Source organism: Meleagris gallopavo, chromosome 12, assembly GCF_000146605.3.
Source record: "Meleagris gallopavo isolate NT-WF06-2002-E0010 breed Aviagen turkey brand Nicholas breeding stock chromosome 12, Turkey_5.1, whole genome shotgun sequence".
NCBI lineage: Eukaryota > Metazoa > Chordata > Aves > Galliformes > Phasianidae > Meleagris > Meleagris gallopavo.
In genome coordinates, this window is record NC_015022.2 from 16,763,069 (window position 1) to 16,773,165 (window position 10,097).

A 10,097-nucleotide genomic window follows, 5' to 3' on the forward strand; every position below is an offset into this window, starting at 1 on the left:
TTTTTTTAAATTCTTTGTTGTAGCTCTGTTGGGAGCAGTTTGAGAAGAAAGGAGAAATGCGGCAGTTGGGGTTGGCAGCTGGATGGAATATTCACCCAGACTTATGGCTGCAATTCTGCATTTTCTTTTTCATGTATAGATAAATACATGAATAGTTCAGGGGCTTGGGTGCTCTGGTCATGGATGTATATCCATGGTCATCTGCTGGTGATCCCAGAACATAAGTGATGGTTCTGATAGAGAGAGTGAGATGAATCCACCTTCCTACAGCCCTCAGTGCTGTCAGCGGTTAAAACTCAGTTCCAAACTCTTGACCACGGTGTGGGTAAATGGGAAGTCCCTTACTTGCTAGCTGTTGTTTTCAAGACCACAGAGATGTCTGGAACCGCTGCCTAAAAGCTTGGATTTTCCCGTACTCATTGTGGTTTATCCCGCCTCCATCTTGGCTGGATCTCAGCATAGCTTTTGACAAAAACAGTCTGCTTTCCTGGAAGGAGCAGAGCAGGATGGAGACTGCCCTGTCAGCCGAGGTCAGTTGTTAAAAGTGGCAAATTCCTCATTAAAGCATCTCTCGCTTCGTTGAGCAGACTGCTTGTATTCTGCTTTCAGTACTTGGATCTCTTACACCTTCCTTCTAGCTAGAGTAAGTATGTTTTTGGTGACCTCAGCTGGGAACTCAAACAGCTGAGAATTCTCTACAGTGAAAAATAGAAGTACTACAGGTGCTTTGAGCATGCTCCCAAGTGGCTGCACAGGCACCACTTCAGGCTTCATAGTGTAGGACTGCTTTCTGCATTACCTGGATTCAGGGGCTGGCTGCTGTTTTCAATTCTTGGGGTAATTCAAAGCACGAGGAAAAATGAGTCAAAAAAAAAGAGCACAAATGTGCTCTTTCCAGTAAGGTTTCCTCATGGCAGAAAAATATTCCAGCCTGTTAGCACTTACCCCACATCCCTGCATCCCTCCTGAAGCATGGGATAGCTAGAAATGGCTCCCTTTACAGCATAAACCACACGTGATTGCTGTCCAGGGATGTCAACTTGCTCACTCCTGGGCTTTTACAGCTGAGGGAAAATCGCATACAGAATTTTAAGCAAGGTTTTGTAAGCAGGAAGCCGTAACATGGAAAATCTAACAGCAGAGCAGAGTGTGTTGTGTTTTGATGTAAGAGATTCACACAGTAACTCTGCTGGAGTTGATTTCTCATGATAGCTGACTTGGTCTGTTTGATATGGATGCCTTGCAGCATGGTGGTGAATGTAGCTTTAGATAAACAGCTTGTTCTCTGCCTTGATTTCCCCAGTGATGCCATGAACACAGTATTTCCATTCCTATCTGCTGGGCCATCTTTAGGTTTCACTGTGAACCTTTGAGAAGCATTATGCCTTAGTAATATAGTAACATAATTATTTCTGATTTCTAACAAGTACAACTTTTTACCTTTTATTCCATCCTCCTAGACATTAAACCATGCAGCTTCCGTTACCTGGAGTTTTGAGTGGCAAGAAAGCATCTGCAGTACTCTTTTCTTTCCCCTTCCTTCTCCCTTTCCCAAATGTATTCCTTTTCATTTAAAATTTAGGGTTAAAAAAGCTTAAGAGTTAAATACTGGAAACTGAAAGCAAATTAAACTTGCTGTCAGGTCCTTGCTGCCTCCTGGTGGTGAATTAACAATTGCTTCATCGAGTCTTCCAGATTGGAGTGAGATGCCAGAAACACTGAGTTTACAAAAACATTTTGGGAACAACAGTGTGAAAGTGAGTCGTTTGAAGTGTAGATCTTACTGGAAGACAGTGGAAAGACTTTGTAAATGAAGGCTTGGTTTGTTTCCTGACATTGATGTGTTCATGTTTTCTCCTGTTTGAGCTGGAGACTGAAGTAAATAGCTTTGCCTTTCACAACAACTTCTGTTTTTTGTTTCCATAAGAACAGCTTCCTCATCTAACTGTGAAAAGCAGCAGAATGTTACCTAGAAAGGAGGCAACTGCCAAAATCATACCTCTTAGTGAAGTACCTTGCTAAATAACATTCAACAAACTTCTGAGTTGAGAAATGCCTCACAATAGGACATTTGCTTGTCCCTGATGCTCCTTTGCAAAGCCTTACCCCAGTTGGATGTGCCCCAGTTGTTCTGGGCTGCTGTTGCTGGAAGTTTACTGAGAATCTGTCTGTGGAGCTCTGGGTGGTTCCAGGCCATGGCAGCCCTCCTTTGTGGGGCACGCCATAGGCAGTGTGTGGCCCAGGTCCCCTGCATGTGCTCGATCGTGGTCTTTGGAATGAAGTCATTGAGCGACTGTATAGTGCAGGCTGCTGATGTCCAGGCATGACTTCATCTCTGAGTCAGTTTAATTCCTAGAAGCAGATTGGAAAGTGAGCAAAATGTTTACAGCCTATGCTGTGATCTGCCAGATTCCCAGTGGTGTAACAGACTGAGAGCAAGCAAGATTTTACTAATGTGTTTTTCTCTTTTCTTGACATATGCAGGCTTTGTGCGTGAACTGGTCAAACCTCAAACTGCCCTGGGTGGATCTGGACTGGCTGATTGATATCTCCTGTCAGATAACAGAGCTTGATCTGTCTGCCAACTGCCTCGTCTCCCTTCCATCCGTGGTCCCATGGGGCCTGATGAACCTGAGGAAGCTCAGCCTGGCTGACAATCAGCTGGCAGAGTTACCCAGCGTGCAGTCATCCGATGAGATTATATGTACAAGGTGTGTGCTGGATGCCCACAGCAAACCAAGCCCTCACAGAGAGCAGGTGCAAGATCGTTGCTGGTGTGAAAACTGCCTCTATGAAAAGCAGATACAGGAGTTGGTTGCTTTTCTGCCTGTTGTAAAGTTGAATTGAAGATTTGGCCTTTTCCATTCTCAGGATTCAACAGTTAGTTGTCAGGACAATTGTAGGGAATTTCAGACCTTGTTCGTCATTGTCTCATGCTGCTTCTGCTCCTGCCCAGTTTTGGTGAGCACCATTCCTCTGTGAGGAGAATCAGCCATGAGCTGACCCAGATGGATATTTGATGTCTTACATCAGTTATCAAAACTGCTGTTATTTCCCTGATAGAGTTAATTTTCTAAATAGTTTTTTGCTTTGCTCTGTGAGAATGCACTCCAGCTACTTCCATCCAAACCTGAAGTTGTCCTGATAAAATAGATGCCTATGCAACAGGCGTCTTGCTGGCAATTTACTGACGACTGACTGAGTGTCTTCTGTAATCACAGGTTACTTGAGGTCGATGTATCCAGCAACAAACTTTCTACTCTCCCTTCTGGATTCCTACATCTTAAAAACCTTAAAAAACTCAACGCTGCCAAAAACTATATGGAGAAGTTATTTGACGAGGAAAACAGTACGTACAGTCCCTTGTTGCACTTATGTTTCAAGGCCTGATGTGGGGAGGAGAACCCCAAACTGTTGTTATTACAACTAAAAGCCAGTATTAGCAACAGATGCTTAACGTCTCCCAGGTCTTTGTCCAAAGTACATGAAAAGGCCTGTTTATTTTTAATCACTCACAATATCTTTTGGTTCTTGTCTAGCAAGTATTCAGCATCTTGCTGGGTCAGAATGCTGTCAAGCTTACAGAGTCTGCAACGCTTTGTGTTTTCCAGCAACTAATTGGATTGGCTTAAGGAAGCTGCAGGAGTTTGACATCTCTGACAACAGGTTGGTGGAACTTCCAACGGTTTTTCTATACTGCTTCAAGTCCCTAAACATACTGAATGTTTCCCGAAATCAGCTGAAAGTGTTTCCAGATCCCTGGGCCTGTCCCTTGGTAAGTCACACTGCTCTGTCAGGGTCAGAGGCTGTAAAAGCTGTTGAAACGGTGCAAGTGTGTGTGTGTGTGTGTGTGTGTGTGTGTGTGTGTGTGTGTGTGAATATATATATATATATGTGTATATATGTGTATATATATATATATAGTGATGCTTATGAAGCTGTCAGATGTTTTAGGCTAAAGGGGTGTCCTGTTTCTGCAGGAGCGCCCCTGCAAGATTTGGTTTATAAGTTTCGAGGCAGGTCTTTCTGAGGTTCTGCCTCTTTCTGTAAATGTTGATGACATTGCTGGAAGTTTTCTAGAAAAATGTCTTAGATTAATTTTCTTTGTAGTTCATATGAGCTGAAGTGTTCTTAGGATTGTCTCTATTGAATGATCAGCCTTCATCCAAAGTTAACTTTGCCCAAACCAATGGGTAAAATATGGAGTCTGTCTGTAAATCACTGATGCTTTTATCCTTATTATTATGGAAAACGTAATGACAAGACCCTATTGATGGCAGAACAGCATGCTTTAGTTAAGAGTTTATGACTGAAAAGCGAATGGGTGTTACTTTCAAAACAACTTTTGAAATATTTTCTTGCCAAAAAAAGAATTTGATCATCAGTTATGTAAATGCATCTCCTCAGCAAAGAATACATGCCTACATGCACAGTAATTTTTTTAGATCAAAATACCTGAAGAAATCATCTGGAATTAATGTGTAATTGACAGCTGACCTTCTCTTTTTTTTTAAGAGATAATTACTACTGTTTGGGTGTTTTTTCTTTTGTGTTTTCCAGAAATGTTGCAAAGCATCCAGAAACTTGCTGGAATCCCTACCTGACACATTCACTGTTTTCTGGAAAAATCACCTCAGAGAAGTGGATTTTTCTGAGAATTCACTAAAAGAAGTTCCACCAGGGCTCTTTCAGCTCGAAGTAAGTATCATTTCTTCCCACCTTTGAAAACTGCATGTTTGAATGCCCTTGGCAAAGCTGGTTGGCATCTCTTACCTTTGGTCTTGTGCAAATAAAATAATTCTTCCCATCAGAGCTCACAGTGTTACTTCAGAATTCTTCTGTGGCTTTGTAGAGTTTTAACTTGAAACAAAGCAGAACTTGGGGGTTTCCTCCAAGGTTCCCTTCTAGCCTGTGAAGGTCGTGTAGACAGGAACAGGTTATTATTTGTGCAGAAGTTTAGCAGTGCTTGCACTGCTGGCCTCAGTGGGAGTGATGCAGAAGTGATGGTTTGTATCCGTGTCCAATTTGGACCTTGGCAGTCTGCTGCAAAGGTACCTCTTGCTCTTGCCCAGAAGAGTGCTGAGGATCATTTGCTCCCTCAGTTGTTTTTAATGATCTTTGCAGATTTGTGCTTCACTTCTGGTAATCATTTGTTTCCTATTGGTACTTCTTCTGGAATTGAATGAATTCTTTGAGCTGCTGTCTCCAAAACTTTTCTTTAGCATTAAAATAATTCCAGTAAGTGGGAACTTAGTTCCAAGCCTAGTTAGCTTCTCTCCCTGGCTGGGATTGTTCAGGTAAGATGCTGGTCAGCTTTACCATGTCATGAGCTGGCTGAGGCAGCCTGATCTGGATGCTGCAGTTCCTTGTCTCTGATACCAGAGGCCTCTTTGCGTGCTGTGGCAGCAGGTTGGAAGGAAGCTCACTTCTAGAAGCGCTCGTTCCCTTCTTGAATGGCAGCAAAAATGAAGAAGTTAGAGATGAGAGAAAAGAGGCAATTGCAAAACAAGGACTGTCCATCTCCAGACTTACAGTCATGAAGAGTCACAGCTAGTTAGAAGCAACTATCTTCCCCGTGTGGAGAATCACATAAGTATTGCATAGAGTCTCACCAGACTTTCAGATCTCATGGAGACCAGCTTTTGTCAGGGTTTGTGGGAGATGCGTAGCATGGACACAGCTGGCTGAGAACGAAGCATTGCAACTAAGCCATGCAGAACAAAGCCTGTGCTAACTCTGCATGGCCTCCCTTTCCTTCAGCCCCTGCTCAGGGATGTTTCAGGAGAGAAGTCTGAAGCTTTGTCACGGAGCAGCCCCCTGCTGACCCTTGGAGAGAGCTCTGCTCTGGGTGCCAAGGGAGGACTGGGCCTTCCTTCCAGTCAGTGGGAGGCTTGAGCCAGCAGAAAGCTAGCTGGTGATGAAAGCACTGGCTGCTAGGACACGAGGACGGTGAGGGTTTTTCAAGTCTGCACGGTTCACCAGCTCTTTCCCCTGGTGGTTCCCTCGGCATGTCTGCAGTTTTCTGTTTCACTCTGCCTTCCCAGGTCCCAGCACGGCCCGGTGCTGCCCCTCTCGTGTCACTAGAGGGAGCGCGTTGTCTGGCAGTTGCCGCCGCAGGGCTGCTGGCTGTCCGTCTTTGTGTCACATGGATGCCTCCTCTTTTTCCATTTGAGGAAAAGGGATGGCCAAGAGACCGGCTTCGTGAGACACTCTTCATCTTCCTTAATGGAAAGGGTCGTAAACCTTTTATATTGCGTGGAGCATATAAAATATTTGACACACTTGAAGCCTAAGGCTCTGCTAGTAAAACAGGGTTTCCATTGGGTATAATTCATTAATACTGCTGTAGTTAGGGCACGAGATAATTTAGTCTGCTTATCTCCGTTTTCATGGGAGCCCTTGTAGAATAAACCTGGTGGGAAATTCTGCGTTTATATATACTAACAAAGCACTTACAAACTCTCCTTGTGTGAAATAGTTCACATTTTTCATCTTGTACAATAGATATAAGCCCACTCTGACATGAGCTTGCACACATATGTCCTTACGTGGCCTACTATATATATAGATCATACTGTTCTTTTCCATTTGTAATGATTTCCTTATGAAGAATAAATGCTCTCCTAAAAGGTTTGTTTCCAATTGAATCTGTCAGCAAGTAGACTAATAATCTCCCAAAACTAACGTTGGCATTGCTTTGCACAAAAGATAAACTTACTGGAGACAATTTTTTTTGCATGCTAGGCATGCTGCACAGGGTGTTCTGATGGAAAAAGGTGTACGTTGTGTTTCAGTTTTTAAAAGTCATGAAAGTCATGCTGAAAAAACTCTTTCTGGGTGTTTGGGATACTTCGTCTTCTAACTGCAAGCTATTTTGTTAGGCTTTGGTGTCCCTGAAGTTGCTGGGAAATCACTTAACTACGTTACCTTCGCAAGATAAGTGGAATTGCAAGCAGCTTAAATCACTGGATCTTTCAAAAAACCAGCTTGGGAAGTAAGTGTTGGTTGCTTTAAAAATATCTAAGAAAACAAAAGCTGAAGAAATAACAGCAAAGCTGATCCTTCTTGTAATGCAAAGGGTGTCAGTAGTGAATTAATTACCTGCATAGAAGGCATTGATATCTGCATACCATGTCTCGAAGTACATTGTGTGTCTGTGACAGTGATGAATTATCGGTTACTGCTTCTTTGGGCACTTAGCACACTATATCGTTTATTAAATGGATAGATTACTGATAATGGCAGTTTAATTTCAGAGCCTGCAAAAATTTCTTTAACCCTATGTGTGGTTCATCGCTGCGAATTCCAGTTTGTGGGGAGCATATTTTAACCGTGAACCATCTGGCTGGACTATAGCATGCAGTTAGTGTGGGAGTGTTGTTTTGGAAAAGATGAAAAATCTTTGTTTTTTACAACAAAGTGTAACCAGCTGCAAGTTTATAGAGAGTAGTGACGTTAATAAGGTCATCCAATATAAAGGTGATATTCTTCTATTTAGCAATTACAGCAGGGATGTTTAGCGTAGAGACTTAAGAATCCCCAGTCTTCTCCAGAACTGCACTTAACTGTGTCATACTTTAATCTTCTCATCTGGGAGACTGCCCAGCAAGTTTTCTGGAGCTCTCATGAGTTGCTGTGCCCACTGCTAAAAGGACATTATCATTCTGTGAGTGTCTCTGTGTCTTTCCAGAGCCATGTTGTTGGGTCGTCTTGTCAGAAACTCTCTGCTGAGAGCAGGGAGTGGCAGCAGGTCAGTTCTCTAAGGCTCCTCCTGAAGCTTGTTCAATTTGCTGTTTGACAGGCTACTTAACCTTGACACCCATAAAGCTACAGGTCAAGTGCTCTCACCCTGGGAGCTGAAAGCACTGCCTTGCAGAACTCTGTTCGTTTGCTAGAAGAAAACCATAGAGCCTGGACAAGTGTTGGTGCAGTCTAGCTCCGTGATTGCACAGTGGGTTTCAATCCTATCAAAACCAGACAGGAACCTGTAAGAGCTGAACTGGGCATCCCACAGCCTCGAGTGGAGCCCAGCTCTGCTCTCACCTCTCCTGGGCACAGAGCTCCAGTACAGTTCACACCTGCCACATCCAAGCTCAGTTTTCCACACGTTGCCATTCTGTTTTGCTCACAGGAATGACGAGGGATATAAAACAAAGCGGATTCCCTTTTTCACAACGAGGAGCAGGGTGCGTGGAGGCCCAGAGGCAGGTAAGGGGCATGGCAGAGCAAATGCTGAGCATGGGCTGAGAGGGACTGTGAAGCAGCAGGAATCTGTGGAGTTGGGCTGAGGGAAATAAGTGTAAATTCAGCTGCAACTTTAAGTGCAACGGCATTTAAAGAAGGGAAATGTGCTTAGATAAAATGTTCCTAAAGTGATGCAGCTGGTTGATACCATCAGCAAAGAAAGATGAAAAGAAAAGGTGAAACCTGTTCCTTTCGTGGAGCTTTTATTCTTTTCATGACAATTACTCTTTGCGGCCAGAGCACTAACTGGTGTATTGAAGGGAAATTAACCCATAATTAGTGTTATTACTCTTAGTATCATCTCAGTTGTTGGTTGTGTAAATGCATATTTTGCCCTGTCTCTATTTTACCTGAGGTTTGTGGCAGAGCAGAGGAGATGTCCTGTGTTAGTGCACATGAAATCTCAGAGAGAACAAAGGAGTACTTGAGGATATTTTTATGGCTTCCTGCACACTGTGGGATTCATCTCTGTTTCTTTTTGTTTGTTTGTTTTATTTTAAATCATTTGGAGAGCACTCTTGACTGCCTGGAGAATAGCTTGCTCTAAAACATCTTTAAGAATGCTTTCCTAGTGAGTTCCCCCCAAAAATGTGCATCTGCATCAATGTGAATAGGTAAATCTGGTGAGTGCACTAGATTGTAGTAAGGGAAATTGTACAGCTGCATGAATTGTGCTGATCTGTGGAGTCTGAAGGTAGATGTCAGACCTCCCCTGTCAAGTGCCACAGCATTTTTCAAGGGAAGATAAAGGCAGGAGCAGCGGGTAGAGCTAAAACCAGCTACAAAAGGAACTGCTGCTCTAATGGGAATTTCTTCTGCATAAGGCAGGAACAATGCTGGACTCTGCATTGTTACCATCTGAAAATCCTTGATAATGGCCTGGTGCAACCCAGAGCTGCCTGAGATTGCTGCAGGTTGCAGCAGGACTTGGAGTAGCCTACCTGGCTGGTGCTACGTTGAATAGCCACAGAGATAGAGCAAAGCCAGCTCATCTTTTTCTCTCTGTTCCTTTGCCAAGTATAGCTTGGTGAGTCTACAGGATGTGGCCAAGAATTTAAGGAACATCAAGAGAAAACAGAAGCTGGAATACATCAGCTGCTCACAGAAATCTCTCAGCGAGGTGGAGGGCAGGTTTTCACATGAATTTTACCAACAAAGCTATTTACTCAAGATTATTTAAAGAAAGTAATTTATGGATGCTCACTATACCTGATTGATAAATCTTAGAATAACTTCTTGCACACGCACGCGGCGTTGGTGGCATTTACTCATCCAAAAATATATTTTCAAGATGGGATTTGTTTTAATATTTCTAAAGTTCTTTAAAAGAAAATTTGAGCTCGAGCCAGAGAGGTCATAAATAACTCGTGAATAAATAATTGCAATTCATAATCACCTTGAGCCTGCTTCCAGTATAGTAGAGTCGTTTTCGCCTTGGACTCTTTGGTGAATTGAGTATTGCAGCTATTTTGGGTGCTTGCTCCTACGTGTCCAGGAGGGACTAAATCTGTGCCTAGGTGTGTGCTGAAGAGGAACATTGAAAAGTTTAAGTCCAGTGATGAGCCAGAAATGAAGTAAATGGAATCCATGAATAAACCTGCTGTTCTCCTACAATAATCCCAAAGATGAAATATTATTTTTTGAAAACTCAAAGGCAGGCTATGACACCCTGCCCACACCGAGCTGTCCTGACATGTATAGAACAGATGCCTGCAGACAGTGGGACTCTATCTCACTTCTTCCTGATCATAGCTCAGGCCTGGAATGCTGTTAAAAAGAGAACTGGGAAGTTTCTCCTGTGAAAACCTCTTCCATTTTCTTCCATTTTCTTTCTTTCTTCCTTTCTTTTTTTT

The 10,097-nt window shown here is 43.1% G+C and overlaps 1 protein-coding gene across 4 annotated transcripts in view; it reads left to right on the forward strand.

Annotated features, from left to right (window-relative positions):
• The window catches only part of LRRK1 (leucine rich repeat kinase 1), a 68,446-nt gene that overhangs the window by 22,709 nt on the left and 35,640 nt on the right, over nt 1–10,097 (forward strand). For all 4 annotated transcript variants that reach the window (XR_004161100.1, XM_031555348.1, XM_003209594.4 and 1 more), the window contains exons 6-11: nt 2,485–2,711; nt 3,222–3,349; nt 3,612–3,775; nt 4,561–4,698; nt 6,882–6,994; nt 8,132–8,208. Coding sequence is in view for 3 of the 4 variants with exons in the window: in XM_031555348.1 (XP_031411208.1) it covers nt 2,485–2,711; nt 3,222–3,349; nt 3,612–3,775; nt 4,561–4,698; nt 6,882–6,994; nt 8,132–8,208 (847 nt within the window). In the remaining variant the exon portion in view is untranslated. The remainder of the gene's footprint in view (nt 1–2,484; nt 2,712–3,221; nt 3,350–3,611; nt 3,776–4,560; nt 4,699–6,881; nt 6,995–8,131; nt 8,209–10,097) is intronic.